Here is a 21,788-nt window from a genome sequence, read left to right as displayed (position 1 = left end):
ATAGGATGAGAGGAAACGGTCTCAAGTTGCACCAGGGGACATGTAGATTGGATATTAGGAAATAATTCTTCACAGAAAGGGTTATCACACACTGGAAGAAGCTGCCCAGGGAAGCGGTTGAGTCACTGTCCCTGGAGGTATTTAAAAGACGTGTAGATGTGGTGCTGAGGGATGTGATTTAGTGGTGGGCTTGGCAGCGTTAGGTTAATGGTTGGACTTGGTGATCTTGTCTTTTCCAACCTAAACAATTCTATGATTCTATATCTGTGAAGGACTAATAACATCTATATACTGGTAAAAACTGTCTGTACTTTAAAAAAGTATCAGAACTCTAAGTAAATGCCTCGGAAGAGGTTGTATCTTTAACAGTAAGGGACCAGTGTTAGTGACATGTGATACACAGATGACACATTGTGCATACCCCTTGGGGGAAGCTTGTAGTTTTCATAGACCCTTATGCAGCTGCAACTGGCATTGGTTCTGTCACTTACCTAGCAGGTGGAGTTAATCCTTAAACAGCATTTCCACTGTAGTCTGGCATCTTTCGTGGGCTGGACTCTGCAGCGTGACTCCTGTCAACCTAAAAGGAGCTGAGATTGAAGGCTGTGCTGGATTCTATTCTACTAGGAAACTGTGCCAGTGCAGGGTTTCAAGTTTTGACAGCTGTGTTAAAGCAGCTATTGCAATGTTCCTCTCCTATCTGGCAGCAAGAACTGGGTTACGCGGGGGAGACTCTCTGGCATCTTGCCAGCACAGCCTTTGGAAATGTGCTTATAACACATTCTTTTGCTGCCACTGCGCAATGAAGATCAGGTGAGAGGCTAATTCAGATCTCTGTTTTCCCATAATAGTTGTAAAAACTTGTATTACTTCATATGACAGTGATAGTTTTACTCTTTTTGTCAGCTTATGAAAGTCTATTGACTAATGTTCTCTGTACCCTCCTGCTCTTTCCATGTTGTACTTCATAATCTTTGCCCGCTACAAATACATAGCAAGTTTAAAAAGGAAAAAAAAAAAAAGCAAAGTGCCAAAGAGTGTTCCAAGAGGAGCCTAGCAACATAACTGTTGCTAGCTCTTAAAGGAGATGTAGGCATATAACTAATTCCTGAAGTAGACTTTGAGCACTTGTGCTAAAATTCTGTACTGAGTCTGATGTTTTGTGCACTTCCAGAACAATTTGACCTTCAACTGGAAGTATGTTTTTATAGCAAGTGTTTGATTAGGTTGGTTGTTTTTTTTTTTTGGTTTGGGGGTGTGGGTTTGTTTTGTTTTGTTTTTTGGTTTTTTTTAGTAGCTGAAGAAGCAAAGTACCAGCATGGGAAAAACACAGGCCTGTAACTGCATTGACAAGAAACTCTGAGCCACCTGAAGAGCTAGAGGGAAGAACTGAAACTTACAAGTTCTGATTTTGGTCTGCAGCTGAGCTCAGGACAGTTAGAAAAGTCACAGTGGATTCAGACAGTTATGCTTCCAGATCCTTTACACAATAGCGAGTCTAGTGTAGGTAGGCTAATATACTTCTCTGTCATTTATGACAGTGTTGTTCTAATATGTAGACAAAGTAGACTCTCTATTATAAATGACAGCTACTTGTATGGTATACCAGAGCTAGAATTTCTGAATTTCGGGCTAATTTTCCTTAAAATCACGGTCTACTAAATTCTGTTGTCAGGAGTACTATAGTCTCTCCCCAGATCATAGCACTCCTTTTTTCTTTGCTAGTTACGTGTGACGTAGTCCTTGTGGGATATCGGCTTACAACAGTTTAGGAGCCCAGAACTGAGTATCCAGTTTTTAGTTTTGTTGTGGGCCCAGAGAAGAACTGAGCCCAGGGTGTTCTGCTTTCCATGCACGTGACTTAGGATTGTCTGTTAAGATGAAAATGGATGTGTTTGTCCTTGCAGGTGACAGAGCTGCGAGGACTGGCCACTATTCTAGTTGGTGTTGTGACATGTGACAGCATAAATTTCTTTACCACCAAGCCTCAGGCAATCATTGTGGATATAACTGAACTGGGTACCATCAAGCTACAGCTGGAGGTCCTCTGGAAGTAAGTACAGCTTCAAATCAAAAAAGCTGGAGCTAAGCATTTAAAATAAATTAAGAGCTCCTCAGTATGTCAGTAGCATTCAACATCATAGTCCTCTTTTTATTTACAGAGCAGGTGCAGGATAGATAGCAGCCACATGCTTCCTCACAGCAACCCCAGCTACTGTGCCTGATCTCTGACTCTGTGGGACCAGTCATCAGGAAGGGGGGGGGCAAAGGCACAGAGGCTATTTCTGTTGCCCTTCAGTTCTTTGTGCTGATGTTACCAGGGCCGTGGCTCACCACGTGGACTGACTATAGGCTTTTACTTAGCTTACTACTCTTTGGAATGAGCATTCAAGTCTAGCTCCAAGCGATGAATGTACATCTATAAAACATGAACGATAATCTTAAATGTGATGAAACAAAACTGAAAATAGCAACTTCTGGGTACAATGAAAAAATATATAGTTGATATATTAGGAAAATCACTATTACAAGGCCACAATGAGTTAAAAAGGAAGCTTTCCCAAAGACTTAGCACCTTCATATTTGCACTGTGATTACAGTTATCCATATAAGGTCTGATTGTGCACTACAGGCAAGTCTGGTTACAGATGCACTTTTAAAATAGCTGAGTATTTTCATTGTGCCTGTGATTTGTTAAATTGTTTCATAATTTAAATTTGTAAATTGATTTTTTTGTAGTGGATTACTGATGTTATTAAAAGCAAATTCTCACTTTTGTGGATGCAGCGCTGGAACTTTTTCCTCACTCTAGACACAACACCATAAATTTTTGAGGTAGTACTGTTATTTCTGCTTTATGGGACTGTCGGTCCATACTGAGAGTCTTGTCTGCAACAAATCGAAACTTTTTAACCTGTTTCTATTTACTACTGTCTAGAGGTTAAATCTAGCCATCTTAGTGAAGTGCCCAATTAAACAACGGGCACTTTTCGCTTGTACTTTTGTATATGGGTTAGTGCGGTCCTCAGTTCTTCCCAGCCCAACATGGCAAAGAGGCATTTGAACACACCTCCATGATAAGGACCTTCTTGAAAGGCTGCTTTGTGATGACTTGTGGATCTAAGCTCTCTCCAAGAAAAGCAGAGACTAAACAATGTTTAAAGTAGGAAGGGCAGGGAGCTATGCCTTGCAGGCCAGACTCACCTATGAGTCAGCCTTATACAATTCTTCTCTGGCTGTGCTGGTTTCTTGTTTTCTTAAAAAAAATTACCCCAAAATAAAAAAAAAACCAAAAACAAAACACACTTTGTATGTGTTGAATATGTGCCCAAGAGCCAAACAGATCATTCAGTAAGAGAAAAGTTTCCCTGCCCTTAGAGTAAAATAGCCAAATGTATTTTACAATCAGATTTGATTTTTCAGGTCTTAATACCCTGTTTCTACTTTTAATTACCTTTGGAAGCATCATTTGACTTAAAGCTTGTTGTAGTCTTTTAAGTCACCACCAGGAGAAATGCCATAAAGTTCTTCTGGCAATTCCTGTTCAAGTGTTGATAAACAGTTTTCAGGTTGCATTTCTGGGGTTGGGGAAAGAAAAGCTTTATTGATCAACATATTATTTTCTGAATGTCTTTTGTGTATGCTGTGGTTCTTGAAGTTTACTGTTGACTTGTAAGTGCAGTTGGACTGAAACATGATTCTTGGCAACAGCATCTGAAAATTATTTTCAAATACACACATTGCTCTAAGTCAATGAGAAATAAACACACAACAGAGTTTTGCCCATACCTGTTGTTTATGACACTTTTTTTTTTCCTCCTGAGACCTAACAATGGGCATCAGTATATGTTTTGTTTTGGCGAGGTGCTGCAGCTGCTCTAAGACTTTTGAGGTCTCTGTTTCTTATTTGAGAAGCTGAGCCACTAATTAGTTGGGTAACAAAGCCTCATTCCAGAAGCTTGCTGTGATCTTGCATTATATGCTCTATGAAGCTTCCTCTTACTTGTGCCAAGTTACATATGTATTCCCATTTGAATCTGAAAGCAGAGACATTCGTGGCAGAATTATTGAAAACTGTGTGGAGTGGAGATGGTGCAAGTTGCGCTATGTATTTTTTAAAAAGTAGCTCTTAAAATGACAGCCCTTTTAAACGAAGGCCAATTAAAATACTCTGTTTGATATTTGTGTGTCTTAGTATTGGGGAAGGAAGGAGAGAAGAGGGCGTAGGGGGATATATAGGCTCTTATGCATCCCCTGCAAAGTCTGTTGTCTTTATTTGTCATCTCTCACTCTGGAACAAACACATGCCACAAAAAATTGCATTGGCTTTATGTGGATGTAAAATGATCAAAAGCTCTATACAGAGTTTTGGAGCACAAATGACTGCAGGCAGAACCCTCTGCTTGCAGAGATGCTTTTCATACAAGGGAGATCCTTTTTCCCTATGACTTCAAGCCTAATGTCTTAAGCTACACTTTGTGCAGTGAAGGAGACGTACTTTCTTTATGGAACTGGGTATAAAATCTGCTTTTGCAAATGGCACATTCATAGTGGAGTCTGGAAGAGATCATTTCTACTCCCTTCTTGTTAAGCCACACAAATGGCATCTAGCAGATAGATTTGCTTCATTTACCTTTGCTGGATCTGCTTGCTTGCCTTTCCTCACTGGCAAAAACTCACTTAAATAATTATTCATGTAAGTTATTCTTCCAAAAGGACTGCATGAGGAAAACCCCTTCGTATTCTGGAATATTGCATAATTTCTCAGATAATAGCCTAAATCTCCAAAGCAAATGATCTTTGTGACTAAATTGAAAAAAAAACAAACAAAACCCACAACAAAAAACCAACACCCCCCCCAAAAAGATCCCCAAAACAAAAACCCCCAAAGAACCCCAATTTAAATTATGTTGGCAGTAGCTTGCAGCTCAGAGTGCAGCTTTTGATTGGCAAGATCAGCACTTCTATGGCATTTGGGACAACCATCACCCAGCTTTTAGAGCTGGCAACAGCTGAGCTGGGAACAGGGTTAGTGGTGATACATTTTTCTCTGGGAGTTAATCCACACTTGGAATTTTTCAGCATATGAGAAAACTCCGTCTGTGTGTCTCTGCTGTGTTTAAGTTTTGTGAAATGCGTTGGTATCCTACCAAGTGGATTCTCCAGAGCACTTCTGCACAGAACTGGCAGGCTCCTCCTCTTTGACAGTCTGTTTGCTGAAGTTGTTTACAGAAAAGAGAAGATGTGTGGTGACAACTCGGGGTGTTTCTATTTTCAAAGATAGAGCACTCAAAATAACAGCTGCTTTTTTTCTTTGATTTAAGAATAACTAAACAAATCCAGCTGATTTGCCCAAACTTCCCTGAGAAGCAAGCTTTCAATCTAGACCTGCTTTGTGAGAAACCCAAATGTAGATCACTCTTCCACTTCTAAATGTATATTTTCTTTAAATAAGCTGCTAGTCTTTTGGGCTCTAACAAAAGTTCCTTCAACTTCTTTATAGATTATGCCACGAGGAGTGTGAATGAGCTCGGGCCTATTGCAGAACAGCTTTGTTGGCCAGTTTGGCAGAATAATTTGGTTTTTTTGCCAACCTAAACATCAGTCTGAATTCTGTCTCTCACATGAAGGACAAAGAGAAAGCCTGTATTCTCTTTTCAGAACTTCAGTTAGCACCCCGTACTGGGATCTAAGGGCACCATCCAGCCAGAACCACTCTTGCAATTTCTGCCCTCTTTGAGGGTGTGCTGGCCTGGCTCACAGGGTTCAGGGAGTAGAAGGAAAAAAAAACCTTAAGGGAGAATAAAAACGGAAAGTCTGTCTTTTTGGGTACATATCTGCTGACAATCTTGCTCTTATAAATGAAAACTTACCTGCATGAGTAACCACATATTCACGTATCTTTAGGTGGTAGTCCATCAATGCATCTCTGCTGTTGACGGTAATGATGTTTCATAGCTTAGTCTTGTGATGTGCTGTAGTAACCTTGAAACTGGTGCTTATTATGCTTTAATGGGTAGGAGAAACCTAGCAATAATCACACTGTTAAAATTGCATTGGCGTTTTCAGCTGTGTTCAACAGGGAAAAAAAGAAATCCTATACAGTTGACCAGAACTGTGTGTGGGGTTTTTTTGTGTGTTTTCTTTTTTTTTTTTTAATTTTTATTAATGCAAGTCTGGATTCACGGGCTTAGTAGTGGGATTCAGACAGGTCTATCCACCAAGGGCCCTTCTGGCCCAGTGGTATTTAATAGGTGGAACAACTGGGCAGAAGAGGAATGATTAGGGCACAGTCTTGGCAGTCAGAGAAAGGAATGCAGATCCTCTGGGGATGAAGACTGAGTTAAGTTCAGCTCTTATATGCTTTGCCTGATTACTTATGTTCGTTTGAGAACGTAAACCAGGAAGTGTCCTCTTTGCACACCCAACAGAAAAATGCAGCAGGGTGAGGAAAATGGTAGAAATCTCAAGAATTTAATCCCTCCACAGGTTTAGTGGTTATGACAAAATAATATCTCACTGCGAACCCACGCTCAGTGTTGGCAAGGCTGAGGCACCTCTGAATGTGTGAGGATGTAAAGCTTCGGATGTCGTGGGAGGTTCAATCCAGGAAACAAGAGCTCTGAGAAACTGTAAACCCCTTCATGGTCAGGCTGAGCATGACTCTTCTGGGCCTGAACACTGCAATCCTGCAACGGTGCTAAGACAAGCTAAAGAGTTATGTGCTGCATTTACATTAACAATGATGGCATTGTAGTGTTGTGTATTTAATGTCAATATTGTAATTAGTTACAACCAAAGGCCAACATATTTGGCAGTATAGAAATAGAATGGGGACAAAAAGATGATCAGGAAAGTGGAGCTGCTTCCATTTCTTTTTTTTTTTTTTTTTTTTTAAGAATTTTTCAGCCTTGAAAAGGTTTTGATAGATAACACTGTACAGGCATATAGATGTTTGCTGTGGAGAATGTGGATAGGAAATGATTAGCCACCATTTCCCTCAGTAGAGCCACAGAGACTCCCCCAAGTTAAAGTACTTGTTCCACAATGTGAAGTTAAATAATAAAATTTCTACATACTTTTGACCTACGCAGAGAGGTTTGTGTCAATGATTTCAGGAAGTGACTAGACAAACTAAGGAAAAGTGTGTGACAATTAAAGGCAATAGTCTGCGTGCAAAGTCTGGTGCATGACAGATCTAAGTTATGGATTGCCTCAAATTTGAGTATGTGTCTGGGGGAAGCCTACTATATTTGACTTATTTCCTATGCTTTTCCGCTGAATATCCTCTACTGGCTTCTCTCAATGTCAAGGTGCTGGGAGAGATGGATTCATAGATCTGTCCCAGTATGATGTTTTGTTTGCTGGACGAATGTGGAACAAGATGATGGATCATGCTCAAAGAGCTTACAATTAAGAGCTAATAGATGCTTTAGACCAGGCTTCATTCTTTCCTTCATCCTTCGCTTTGCGCTCTCAACTTGTTATCTTGCAGTAATAGGGAGTGTGTGCTTGTCTGGAGGGCAGCTGAATAACTGTTTTGTTGGAGTGTTTTAGTAATTGTCAAAGAGGTAAAACAGATTTAGCTTGTTATTCCTGTCCCCTCCCTCCAAAGTGTCATTTTGCATTACTGCCTTGCTATATTAAAAGCTAAAAATGAAAAATCTGAGGAATGGATCCCTGTGACTCTTCTTAAAGAAATGCCATGGATGGGAGTAATTTGCTTCCAGCAGAAAACATAGCAAGTTTTGGCTGAAAGGCTCTTACTGTCAGAAACCTGACTTATTTTTTGTGTAGTGAGACAATGCAGATGGTTGTTAATGTGATTGCATGGAACTGGCCTGTTTGATGAACCCCAGCTGGGTAACACTGGTTAATTTAGCTAATTAACCTGTATCAGGCGAGCTCACAGAGCATTACCTCCATGCTGAGGAAGACAGCGGTGTGTTGTGCTGCAGGATGCTGTTGAGAATTGTCCCTGTGCAACATGAGAAGCTAGACAATCGGAGCTCAGCTTTTTAACTTTTGCTAGAGAGCAGAAGTTCATTCCCCTGTAATTGATTAGTCCTCATTATTGTTTGGATCTTTTCAGACTTCTAGTGGTTCTATATTGTACAGCTAAATGCAGCTGACTTTATCTTACTGTTTGGTCATTATATTCATATCTATGAGATTAGATTTGTTATAAACAATTCACCTTTTTTCAAAATGTCAGTGCTTAAGTGGAAAAACAAGCTTTCTTTTGGTGCCACGAGGCATATCAGTATGGAACAAAAGTAACACATAGAAAAAAACCAAATGTACTTTATTTAACTTTAAATACATTTTCCCTCTCCTGGTTAGCTGATTTGCATTTTGGGAGACAGTTCATCCAAGTTTACTTAGACTGTTTTGCAAAGAAGTTGGTAATTTAATGGCTGTGATGTATTCTATGATTCTATGTAGTAGGTAATTGCAAAGTCTTTAGAGCAGGGCTTGTCAAACTCTTTTAGACCATAGCCAGTATTCTCTGGGGCTATAGCTGGGCTCATCCATGACTGTATGAACTACATAACTTGCCATACACCACTGCACAAGCTTCTTCTGCCAGCCAAAGGAGTTGTATGTTAGTATTTGAAGGATAATGAAGTTTTTTTTAATGGCTTTTCCAGGTGGTGTGTGCTCTGCAGGAGGGAAATTAACACATGTAATAAAAGAAAACTGTCATTATATTTCCTTCCTATCCGGTGTGGTTTATGTCTACACAGACTCCAGCGCTGGCAAGTACAGTATAGGCTGCTTGCTATAAAAAGACTGTGACATAGGTCTCTGTCTAAAGAGTGTTGGGAATTCTGTGCAAAATACACAACCTTTACACCTACCTCTTTCTCTGCTGGTGCAGTCAAAGATGTCGGTCAGAGAGGCAGTCTCTCTTTCCTTTCATTCCCTGTGTTGTTGACTAAATGTCACAGTTCAATTCCTAACAGCTGTTCCTGCCGCTAAACATTTCTGTGCTTTCTGGTCTTAGTGATGCTTAGGCCTTTGTGTCTTTTGCTACAGCCCTTTTGACACAGAGAACCTGTTTTTGTCCCCTGGAACCACTGCCAAGTTTTCTGTGGGTAGCAGGAAGAGCTCTTTATACAACTGGACCCCACCAAATACTCCCAGCTTCAGAGAGAAATACTACCTGGTGAGTATGCTGAGGAAAGCAAAGTGCAAAACACAGACCTAGGACTTGATTTTTGGCTTAGATTAGGCTATTGAAGAACACACTCAGAAGTGTAAAAATGTAGCACTCTAGGGCCATTGCAGTTTATTTTGGGGGTTTGTTAGTTTTTTTTTCTTTTAACCTGTATTCTTTTGAGTTCCATTTTAGATTTCATAAAATAAAAAACCCAATCCTGCCAAATATTCCTCTTGGCAGCCAGAGTGGTAGGGGTGTGGGCATCTGCTCTAATAGTAGTCTATGGTGGGAATCAAACTAGGCATCAGTCTGGCTCGGTAGCAGTGGAGCAGAATAGCATCTTAGAGGTGCTATGTGAAACAAGCTTTTCTCTTCCTCAACCCCACTTTTTGCTAAGCGTAGCCCAGGGGAATAGAAAACCCTGTCCTTCTCATTCATTCAAGAGAGTCTTGTTTCCACAATTGTTTATATAATCCTGTTAATTTTGCCATACAGCTAAAATATTGATAACATCAAATATATGTTCCCCTAACATCAAGTCTAAGCCGGGTTTGGTATTGCCTCACCAAGGCAGCAGAATATGCAGTCGTCTTCAGAAAGGTGTATTATTTGTACAGGGTATGTTGGACTCTTAAAAACGAACATTTCCTCTAACCACTACATTCACATCCTGTCCTCAGCTGATGTGACACGGAAGCTGCTTGGCAAGGTTTTTTTTCCAGAGAGTTTTTTAGCTGTCTTAACTTTCATCTGTAAGGTCTAAAGCACAGTTGCTACTGCTCCACTTAGTTCATCTAGTAGGCTCTTAGTACATTGTTTCAATAGTTTCTTTTGTCCAGTCTATGGTGGCCTGGCTCCTGTGTGCGGAAGAGCCCTGTGGTTTTGATCAGTTTGGGTGTGTATGTTTCCAAGAACAGGAAACCACAGTTCTCTATCTTAGGCGGTATCTCATGCTTTTCAATTGTCTGTGTGCTCACTTACGAATCTGTGTGCTGCAGTCTGTTTTGCAGCAAAGGCAGAACCAAGGGGATGTAACTGATGAAGCTCGGCCTCCCAGCATATTGAGTTACTTGGCTGCCTGTGATTTCGATGTACATGGCAGGAGCAAGCCTCACAATCCTGCAGAGACAAGTGAGGCAGACTCGTTCAGCTCTGAGGATCAGAAAGGGGCAGAATCCAGAAATACAACTCCAGCTCTAGACCATAGGACGTTGCCATTGGTGATTATTCAAGAGGCTTGTGCAGAAGAGCGACAGCATCCTCTTCCAAATCGCACAACTCTAGATATCCTGAAGAAGACTCCATGTGTGGATGGATTTCCAAATAACCCATCTAGTTTTCTGAATCGTCACAAAGGTAGTAGAGATTCCTTCAACCAGTCCAGAAATCGCTGTCTGACAGAGCAAGAAGACATTAGCCAGAAAAGCTTGAATGCCACAAATGACCTGAAACTAGATGGGCATACAAAGTCAATTGATAAGACTCTCCAAGAAGTGTTAAATTTGTTGAAATTACATGATGTGGGGCAAGCCCAACTGGAGAAATTGGAATACCAGGTTTCATCTCTGAGGGATAAATTAAAGGTATGGTAGTGCTTACTCTTGGGAGATTGTGTAGCTTCCACTGTTACTCCTAAAACTGTAGATGTTTGGTGACCCTGTGGTGGATTTGACTTCATGATGTTTTGATGGCGTATTCCCAAAAAGTACGTTTGGCCACCAGAGGTCAGGCCCTACTCAGGAAAGGCAGCCTTGAGAGCTACCGACACAGGAGCACTGTTGCACACCACCTCTCAGAGGCAGCCTTCAAATGCTGCGCGCAGATCAATAATCTGGAAAAAGAAATTAAGAAACTACATGCATTCAAAGTGGAAACTAGTCTGAGCTAAGCAGAATCTGAACTGTAGGTCAGAACCTCTACATTTTGGTTTCTTTCTATTCTTTTTGTTGTTTTTCAGATTTAGTATACCTTAAGATGACTGCATCAGTTTACCAAACCTAATATTTCTTCAGGATCGCCTAGCTTTTGCAGGCAGTTCAATCTGTCTGACAAGTCATATGATGCTGAAAACATTTCTTTATTTAGAATAAAGGTCCTGGAGAAGAGCTTTCTGCAAGCAGTGGGTTGCATTGCAAATTTGGTAGTATCGTAGTATGCGAGACCAGTGTGCAGACTTGGGAGATAAGACACTGTAGGACTTCAGCTAAGGTCTGGAATAATAAATGATGTTAGCAAAACTGCACTGACTTCCTATTCCAGTGCGACCACTTTAAAAATAGAAATTAAAAAAAAAAACAAAACCACAAACAACAACAAAAAAACAAACCAAGTGCTCCCAAAGCAGCCTTTTCAAGGGGGAGAAAGCTAGTGGCCCTATGAAATCCACTGTTGATACCGAAGTTCTTGGATACTATGCTGGAATGCAACAGACTAAGACTGCTACTTCTAGGTCTGAAACAGGGAATAAGTGAAAGTTGTGCTAATAGCAGAAGATGCAGAGAAAATCAGCTCTCGTATTAACCTTAACAGGCATGGAAATCCAAAGAGGAATACAGACAGGTTAAAATATTGAAGTATATTTTGAACTTAATTAGCATAATTATTTTGGGATCAGAGTGTTGTACCAAGAGCCAACTTTCCTGATGTGTTAAGAATGAAATCAGAAAAGCAAATTAATTTGTTATTGAGTGATATGAAAAACAGCAAAGAAGTAATGCAAAATGGCTTGATACCTACAAATAACAATATTTTTTCCTTCTGTCAACAGCTAAAGACACTTCATCACAAACATTCATCTATGGAAAGTTTAATGGTGGAGACAGTACTGGAAAGTTTTGACTTTTTAAACACTGACTGTAGCGCTGATGAGCTTTCATTATTTGGAAGCATAAGAACAGCCAGTATCAGGTATGTATCTGCAGCGCTTCGTTGCAGGGGACAAGGGAAAGGGGTAAGGAGAGCTGATCCCAGGAACACTTACTGATACACTATACTTGGTCAAGTAACGATTGTGCAGAGCTGCTATTGGTATGAATATCCAGGATAGAGACCAATTTTTTTGAATACTGTGATTCGTAATTCAGAATACATACCACACTGAAATGTCAGGAAACTTAAACTGAACTTATGGAAAACACTGCAGGATGATACCTGCAGGATATGATGGAGGGCCCAACATGCAGGACTGATAGAAACAGACTGCAGGAAACGGGCTTATCAGGGTGATGCTGAACAGCACTGCACTAGTGAGAGACCAAGCTACGAGTAGCTTACAGAGCTCTTCTACCTGTTCTTTCCTTTGAATACAGTTTTGCATTTTGCAAGTTGTGTAGCACTGAAACTTACGTTCCAGAGCTACGAGCCTGATCCTGCGAGACTTACTGCACTCCCAGTATCATAGAGTTGGGAGAACACCAAAGGATCAGTCTGTTATATGTGCCACTTTTGCAGTTCACCTGCTGCAAATGAGCCAGCAACTCCATTCACATTATCTGGAAGCATCTTTTACCAGTAATGATTCTCCAAAATGGGAGTTTCTGGGATCAGCTGATCTGCTATTACTGTCCTGGAATGACTTTTAGAAATAAAGTCCTCATGTTCTTAAGTAGTGTTATAAATGCAATAAAAAATGCTGCTATCTGTTAAATGCCACCTGCTTTGTACTTCTACATCTTGTGCAGTCTCAACAGTAGCCTTCAAACATCTTCATATTTAGTGATGAGAGTTTTAATTTTTTTTTCCTCATCTCAACAGCACATACAATGACAACACGCTTCAGTCCCTCAGCTGTGATGTGAGAACAGAAACAAGAGATGTAACTACTGGTGATGACAACTTGGACACACTTTTGATAACTCATCTGAAGCTGTGCAAAGGCCTTCTGCAGGTAAGGAATAGCCTATGGGTTGCCACGGCACTGGTTGTGATTGTTGATTGTGATTACAGACAAAAGTGAATACATAGCTGTTTCTTTTATAAAAGCAGAAAGACTCAGAATAGGAATTGAGTCCAAAAATGCAGTGTATACATGTGCATGCAGGGAACACATAAAAAACTCTGCTGCTTTTTTTCGGCCTCTGGGTTTTGCTGATAAGACCTTTGTGCACAAAGCAGGCTGCTAATACAGTAGGACAGATCTGGGTTGAATTGCGTCTCAATAACAGGTGATCATTTTTTATTAATGAACAAAAAACTAATACTACTGGAAAGAAACTGCTAGCTTGTAGGGCAAGAAAAGAACTCGTATCTCCCCTTGAGACTTCATTCCTCAATTATTTTCGGTTACAGTGCTCAAGCACACTATTGTCCTCAAAGTACCACCTCTGATGAGGACGGGCAGCAGAGGACAGTGTAACTGTTAGTATTGACCTGCTACACAGTTGTCAACGGACAGAGGCAGAGAAGAATGTCAGATGCCGGACAGCCTGTTCCAACATAATGATGTTTACTCATCCTGTTCTGCACCCACAAGAGACCTGTCTGTGCTGTGATGGGAAAAGAAGCCTTTTTGAGAGCAGCTGGTGTTTTCTCACATATTTCAGAAGTTTGATTCTAAGAAACAACTTGTTCATCCTGAGCTTGATACTGCCTTTGTTTCAGCTATTAAGATAACCATGTTGCATTTCAGAAACTGATGTCACCAAATGTAGCCCAGGTTGTCCAAGAGAGTATTTTGGAAGAAGTATCAGAGCAGACGCGAGTCCTGGGGGATGTCTTGGATATGTCTGTTGAAGAAAGTGAGTAACTGCATTATTCCAAGGCATGCCAGAGATGAGAGGTACAGGTAACTCTGCCTGAGCTTCCCCAGACACATCAGGGTTCAATTCGTAATTCCTTAACAAACATTCACATAATTAAAACAGCTCTTATATCTAGATTCTTAGAAAAAACAGGGCTCATCCTTGGAGGGAAAAAAACCCAAAGAAATGAAGGAAAAGATTTGAAGAAGTTTGGCTCAAAGAAATAGTAGCTGAACTGGTGTGTCTTAGAAACAGAGATGTTATAGGTGATGGAGTTTGCAGTTAAAGAACAGCAGAATAGCCTTAATAAAATCTTCTTTTATATCTATGCTTTCACTTGGTAAGCAAACAGCTCAACTTGTCTACATGTTTGCAAGAAGTTTGGTGTGTAATTTTTCCCATCTCAAGCCTTCCCCCTACTAAATTCTTCCATTGACTGTTGGATATGACAAAGTGATAAAGGCATGATGGGAGACTTCGAAGGCTTTTCTTCTCATCTGGGTAAATATAGCGGCAAGTATGCAAATTTTAGTTGGAAGCATTTGCTGAAAGATTTTGTCCTGAGGGATGTGAGAATAAACTGTTCCCTGGAGCAAGGCTCTGAAGGGCCTTTGGCACAACACCATGAGGAAAGTTTAGGAGTCTTAAATGCTGAACGCAAGTTCAACATCTCTATAGGTAAGAGTGAGAAAGGACAGGGTTTAAATGATAGCAAGAAACCACAGGGTATTGCTTCAAGTGCTATCCTGATGTGTTTGCTGAAAGAAAGCCTGCCTCAGCCTATGCACTGAGGTTCAGAGTTTTCTGCTTGTTGAAGGTATGTAAGACAGGATCTCTAAAATGCTTGGAAGTGGCACGTCTCTTGCTGGTAGAAGTGGAAACAGTTAAACCCACAGAAAGTTCTTCTGAAACTTGACTCAGATGCTGGGATAAAATGAATAACGAGAGGCAGGAGAGCTGCTAGGCGTCTCATTCAGGTCTCACAATGACAGTTTAGGAGCTCAACCCAAGCTTGGTGAAAGCAATGCTTGCAGATGTTAAAATCCCAGCAGCAAATCTCCAGCTTTGAACAAAGCCATCTATATAATGCAAATACAAGTTATGCTGACACATCTCTAGGATATGCCATCTGGTGCCTAATTTCTGATGTAAAATCCAAAATCTGCTAGAGCTCACTTTCTAAAATGTGATATTATTATTTTTTTTTTCAGTAATTCAGAAGACTAAAAAGAAGAAGCACTATCTGAAAATCTGGAGTGATCTTGCAGAGCCTGGGAGCATCTTGTTTGCTTCAGCAGAAAGATTCTGTCATGCACTGAAATACACACTGACGCTCAAAGTGAAGGAAAAATACCCTGGTCAATTAGAAGCAGGTACCAGTCTGTTCCTTGAACACAAGGCCACTCTGGTTTCATTTTATTGCAATTGTCCTTGTGCATTTTAAAAATAAATTAAAGCTTGCGTTTTCTTGTTTTAAGCAGCTTACATCTAGCCAACCTTTCATTTTCTCAGTTGCTCTTTTCTGTTACTCTCAGTATTGCAGAGGTTGCAAGAGCAGATTGTGACCTGTGACGGACTGCTCCCCTCTCCGTACCTCCAGACAGAACTGGTTACTTTATTCCAATTTTATAGCTACCTGGAGAAACACCACATTACCAGCTTGGAGAAACACTTGGGAAAACTCGCTAAAGAAGGTAATGGCAGTGCTTGGCTGCTTTGCTTGAGCTCACAAGCCCAGCAGCTGGCTGCTGCTCTCCAGGTTACTACTCAAGATAGACTTTCAGAGCAGAAAACAGCCCAACTACTGCATTGCCAGTCCGTTGCCATTTTAATTCCCCTTAGAACCATGCAATTTTAATTAGAGCAGGAAAGACATGCTCGACTCCCATATCTAACCAGGTAGAAACAACACAGAGGTGTGAGGGATGGGTTTATTTTAAGTGCCCTAAAAAGTGGGTTCTGTGATATTCTGTTAAAGCTGGCAGCGATCTACAGCTGGATTCAACGACTGAGTAAACGTCTGTAGCTTTGTGTGACTATTGCAGCTGTAATCAGACACAGATAATAGCAATAAAATTTCAGAGGTTACTAACGTGCATTTTCTAGCACGAGGTAGCCAGTGTCTCACTGAAGTTTAGTCCAACATGTGAAAGTACTTTAAAGCTTAGTCTGTCTCAGAAAACCATTATTTTAAAAGTAGTCCTGATATTGGCTCTGTCTTTAGTCTTATTTTGATGCAGATGACTCATCTGGTGGGGAACTAAGAACTTGTGCATTGCTAGTCAGTGAAAAAGACCTGGAATATTCTTCAAATTGAAACTGTCAATCCAGTGCCTGATTTTTTTTTTTTTAATTATTTTTTTTTTAAATATAAAGGGTTTTCTTTTTGACCATCACAGCAAGATCTTTCAGAAAGGTTTAAAAGTATTTTGCTTGATTGTGTTTTCCTTATTTCACAACTAACTACTCTGCTTGTCCTAACGTCCAAAGGTGCAGGAGTTCCTTTGCACTGTAGGTTGTACTCGGGGCACACAGGTCCTAAAAGGACCAAGGCTTCACTGCACCCTGGGCACTAACATTGTGAAATAATAATCTCTGCTCCATTTGTTGGACAGTCTGGGCATAGGAGGAAATGAAACAATGACAGGAGAAGAAGACAGGATGGTCAAAGGGGCAGTCGTCCCGATTTGCTTCCTGCCACACTTGGCTTGCTCATTAGCCATGGGAATAACCACATGTGGCCAAAGAGATGGAGCTAGAGAGGAGTTTGTCTTCTCTTCATAAGGTCCTTGTTAGTTAGTGAAGTTGACTCCTTTTACTTGCAGTGATGCTAATTGAGGAGCTACAATGCCCTGGGCGGCTGAAGACTCTTAAAAAATTGAAAGGAAAGCGACTGAACAAACTCCAACCTCTACCACAGACTTTACGGCTACTTGGGATTTTACAGCTGGACGACAACCACCGCGTCAGCAAAGCAGCCACATCCTGCCTTTCCCGGGCAGCGGCAAACAAGAACTTTAGGGAAAAGGTAGACAGTGCCATTCTTACCGGCTTCTGGGATGCTGAAATACATAGAACTGTTTTTATCCTAGAATAGCATTATTATCCTCTCCGCACTTCATTAATCTGTTAACTAGAACTTAGACAAGTCACTTGAGCACTGATGTAATTTATATCCTTTATTCAATTTCAGACAGGTAAAACCGTGCTTATGTCAGTCTGCTTTTGAGTGCTTGATTACACTTAAGCTTATAAAGCCTTTCTTTTTTTTTTTTTTTCCTTCTCTTTTTTCATTTAGGCTCTCTTTTTTTACACTGATGTTTTAGCTGACTGTGATGCAAGACTTCAGCAAGCTGCGTGTTTGGCCCTTAAAAACCTCAGAGTAAGTATTTACAGCTCTCCTTTTGCTGTGCCTGTCTGGCCAAAATTGCTAGATGCAAAAGTGTATCCAGCTTTCTTTCATTTTAAGCTGGTAGGATTACTTTTTCAGCTTCCTTCTATTTGGAATTAATGAATTCTTTGGCTGCCAAACTATTAATGCTGTTATTCAAAAGACAACAGGCAGAGGGAGCTGCAGGCATCTTGGAGTGTCTATTTGATCTGCCAAGCACAGTACAATAGCAGAAAGGATGTTTTCTAACTTCTGCAATATTGTCAGTGGTGAAGGACAACAGACACTGACTGGGGGACATCTAATGTAGAAAAATGAGCAGGAGTCAGCTGTATACGGAATCAGCTTTAACTAGAAAAATTTAAAGTTAAATCAGTTAATCTTTTTTTTAACAATAGCTGATTATACTCAGAAAATAACAGTAGTGTTTGCATGGGAATTAGTATGTATGTGTTTACCTTGCAGAAACTGTTCATAGCATTGCTTGCTGAAAAGCTACTGTTGCAAATCTTTCTCTTGTCAAACAGGGCGTTGAGAGCATTGAGCAGGTTGCCCACCTGTGCCAGTCTGAAACAGAGGAAGTTAGAAATGCAGCCAGGGAAACGACGCTCTCCTTTGGTAAGTCTTTCGTACAACTTTAAAATATAGATTCTGAAAAAGTAATGAGAAATAGTCCAGAACCAGAACAGGCCTGAAGCTCAGCCTGAACATGTGGACAATGGAAGTGTTTCATGAACAGCTATTTCGTACCATTAAGATAAACTTTGTACCACATAAAATAACCAAAGGCTCCCATTAAATTTGTAGAATCAAACCAAGGAGATTACTGTAGGATGAAGTGCTTTAAGAACCACTAAACTTTTTTAAAAGGTGGCAGATAAGTATTGAAAGTGCTGACAGTGATGCTGGAGTACTTCTTAATAGTTGTACTGGCATCAGCAATTTTCTAGATTTTGTAAAGAGGACATTTGAACCAGGCAGATGACAATAAAGCCTCTGCTGGCTCTGAGATTGGCTGAGCTGATTTAGAGACCTTTTCCATATCGGAACAGACTCTTCGGGCCCAGTAATCTCTTGTAGCCACCTACGAACTGACTAGTTACTTCTAAATTTGTTGCTCCTATTCTTCTTCGCATGGTTGCACTCTGAATAATGGAGGAGCAGAGTATGAACAAAATGGTTTTATATCACCTGAATTCAGTACATCTACAGTGGTGCTGAGCTGCTAATGAAACATCAGTGTTCCCAATTTGCTACCTTAAACGGAGGGCGCAGGAGAATTGTCCAGGCTAAATGTCTTAAATGCAGAGCTGCTAGAGAGGATGTCCAGTTTATCTGGGAGACAGTAACTTCCCGGTTCCATTCTTCCTAAAAACACTTTGATTCATGCTTAGTTCTGGGGGTCTCCAGACTTACTTCACAGAAACACTGACTCACATGTATTACAAAACAAGTTTTCCAACTGCGATGTTCCTAATAGTTATTCAGGTGGAAATGTTTACAGGAGGCCTGATTTTCCCATGGTGGCTTCTAGCAGTTTTTAGAAAACTATTCCCTTGGAGTTGTGTTTGTCACTACCGAGAGTCCTTGTTAGTTCTGAACAAGGTCACGACAGCAGTATTTCCAGAGTATTGCTTTTCTCAGGGTGTTTCTAACTGCCTTCTCTCCCTCACCATGGGACGTATTTTCTCTTTCTCCGTAGGTGAAAAGGGACGGCAAGCCTTTGAGAAAATGGACAGGATTTGCTGTGAATTAAGAGAAACTGTGCAACAAGAGGCCGAAATTGAAATCACAGTATTTTAGTAGTGGAATATGAGGAGCTGAATTACATTGTCCTCACAGCCACAGAGGATTTTTGTTTTGTTGTTTATCAGTGTCTGGTTTACTTCTGCCCTGCTACACACATGCTGCAGACTGACAGTACAGGTTTATTTCCAACGGGGGAGAGTTTGCCATCTACATGAAGTAGACTGGAAAACCTCTTCTCACTGTCTCTCAGCACATGATGAACAGTCAAGTGCTGGATGAATATAAACTAGAATCTCTTAGAATAAGGAACAAGGTTGTCACTTGAGTTAAAATCCCTGTCTCACTGGAATTATCTGCCTCTGCTTAAACTGTAAGTCAAATAAGATCTATTTTCCCATAAAGTATTTTATTAATTTGGCACTTCTCAAAGAGGAGAGAAATGATCACTCTCCACCAGTCTGTCTAGAAACTAGCAGACAGATTATTTACATCAGCTGCCATATACATTAGAAAAATCTAGCAGCAATGCTTGGTGGCTTCCTTTTTTGTACAGTTTGGTTGCAGAAGGAAAGCTTGTTACTTCAGAAGCCAATTTCTTCATAATCATTGCAACTTAAGACAGGTTCAAGCAAGGATGGACAAGGATATGCACTGAGTGTATATCCTCAGCAGTTTACAACAGTAAAGTATGCCTTGTATTTGTCATGTGCAGGTCTGACTGACATACGGACAGCTCTGTATAAGTTGTGGGTTTTTTTTTTAAATTATTCATTTAGTCATAGATTGAGATGTCTCATAATCATACACCCACTGTCAGGCTCCTGACTCAACATTTAGTTAACGTAGTGGAGGGTAGCCATAAAGAGAAGCCTGGCCTCAGGTAAAATACTTGACAGGGTTTGGCTTGTTTGTATATATTTTTTTTTTATATATATTACTTTTCTATTCAGTATTTATTTGTTGGATTTCATACTGTTTTGTAAAATTCTAATAAAACATTTGAAACAAGTTCTTACAAAAGTCCTTTGTACTGATATGTTTGTAGCACTGTGGATAGGCATAAGGCAATAACCCCCTCTGGGAATGGAGGTAATTGCAGCACCCCTTAGCTTGCTATGCAGTATGTCATACACCTGCTTCTGTATTCCCACTGTAAAAAGTTCAGGCTTGTACTGTTGAAACAGGCTCAGCTCCTCTTCTGCTATCGGTATTTAGCTTGGAAATGTGCAGCTTGCTCATATAGTTAAAGTCTTTACTCTGCCTAGCAGGACCATGGGGTTTAGGCCGTGCTGTTCCATAGCACGGTAAAACTTAATGGGCTGCTCATCTTTGCTGTAACTCTGCTTTTAACTTACAGATTTATTTAAAAGCAGGGGAAAGAAGTTCTACTTTGGTAAATCCCCTACTTCCCCAGGCCACTCTTCCCCTTCACTAGAAGGGGCAAAGGGAGACAGTTGGTGACTTGTAAGAGACTGGGCAGCCCGGGCAACTTTCTGCCTGCACCTCAGCCAGGCTGGAACCCCTGAGAGCGCGGTGCATGAAAACCCACCACAGCTGTGTTAGTACCGCTCTATGGAACTGCTGCAAATTCTCTCTTCAAGGGCCTCTCATCTAGTTGTAGCTCTCCTTAAAAATGTAAGGAAAAAAAAAAAAGGTAAGTACTTTAATCCAACCAAGGTGGAAAGTTGATGGCTGCAGCTTCTGGAACACAAACAGGTATGTTGCAATATCCCTATCAAATGCAGCTTAATGCTAAGGCACAACTGCAACTTGCATAGATGTTGTTTGCTTGTGAGTTGCTACACTCTTTATATTGCACTGATTCCTGGGCCCAGATAATTAAAATTTAACTGTGAGAGACTAGAGGAGGGAGATGTATGTGTTGGGGACAGACATAGAATGCTCGTTTCACTCACTTGTAGGTCAGAGCTCAGTAAAAGAGTAACTAATTACAGTAATATTTAAATAGCTTTCCTCTACAAAAAAAACCCCACCAAATATCATGCTAGCCCGGATTTACCGGTGATTCAAAAAAGCAGCCAGGGGCTGTAGCTCTGCGAAGACAGGAAGCAATAAGACTCTCGCATACATTCTTTAAAAAAAGAATTTTATTGTTACAACTAAAATGAGAACTGAAAACTTGTATGGGAAATTGAAAAACTGTACAATTTTACTATAACCTGTGAGGTCTTTGCAGCGGCCTACACAAAAGACAAGATACCTGAAAATGTATTATACCAAAACATTTAGCTTTTTTGGTTTTTTATTTTTTTTTAAAAAAGTTTATTCTATGGCAATCTGTAAAAAAGAAAGACCTGATGAGTAAATATTTGCTTAAGGCATATAGCAGAGCAGCTCACTAACTTTCTAACAAGTTTAACATGGATATTTGTCCATTTTCCAAGAATAGGTTAACCAATACACCCACTTTGAAACGCTACTGTATATACACACCCAAACTACTACATACATATACAGGACATCAAAACAAAAGTGGTTACAGTTCAGTATTGTAAGCCTTATACACACCTCACTGGGCTCGTGGGATACTCCACTGCCCATCCCAGGGCAGTGTAGGGTCTGGGTTTGGAACAGAGGAAAGAAGTGGCAAAATACATGGGCAGAAAGGGGGATGTTCAACACTTTATCAGCTGCAGAAAGTTTCTTTTTCAAATAATTTGCAAGTGAGGTACTCAGGATTCAAAGGAAGGATGCTTTGCTTTCCTCTCAAGCCTAAGATTTAAAA

The 21,788-nt window shown here is 40.4% G+C and overlaps 1 protein-coding gene across 3 annotated transcripts in view; it reads left to right on the top strand.

The window, feature by feature from the left end:
* Positions 1-20,050, top strand: part of RIPOR3 (RIPOR family member 3) — a 53,265-nt gene extending 33,215 nt beyond the window's left edge. For all 3 annotated transcript variants that reach the window (XM_082491101.1, XM_082491099.1, XM_082491100.1), the window contains exons 11-22: positions 1,908-2,053; positions 9,040-9,169; positions 10,162-10,746; positions 11,931-12,070; positions 12,917-13,049; positions 13,791-13,899; positions 15,114-15,275; positions 15,438-15,596; positions 16,728-16,930; positions 17,201-17,284; positions 17,821-17,911; positions 18,996-20,050. In XM_082491101.1, coding sequence (XP_082347227.1) covers positions 1,908-2,053; positions 9,040-9,169; positions 10,162-10,746; positions 11,931-12,070; positions 12,917-13,049; positions 13,791-13,899; positions 15,114-15,275; positions 15,438-15,596; positions 16,728-16,930; positions 17,201-17,284; positions 17,821-17,911; positions 18,996-19,096 — 2,043 coding nt within the window. In that variant the 3' untranslated portion in view covers positions 19,097-20,050. The remainder of the gene's footprint in view (positions 1-1,907; positions 2,054-9,039; positions 9,170-10,161; positions 10,747-11,930; positions 12,071-12,916; positions 13,050-13,790; positions 13,900-15,113; positions 15,276-15,437; positions 15,597-16,727; positions 16,931-17,200; positions 17,285-17,820; positions 17,912-18,995) is intronic.
* The last annotated feature ends 1,738 nt before the right edge of the window (positions 20,051-21,788 follow it).

The sequence above is a fragment of the Vanellus vanellus genome (genome assembly GCF_965231255.1).
Source record: "Vanellus vanellus genome assembly, chromosome: 15".
Lineage (NCBI taxonomy): Eukaryota > Metazoa > Chordata > Aves > Charadriiformes > Charadriidae > Vanellus > Vanellus vanellus.
The sequence above is the reverse complement of the archived record's forward strand: the minus strand, read 5'-3'. Positions and strand labels throughout refer to the sequence as shown.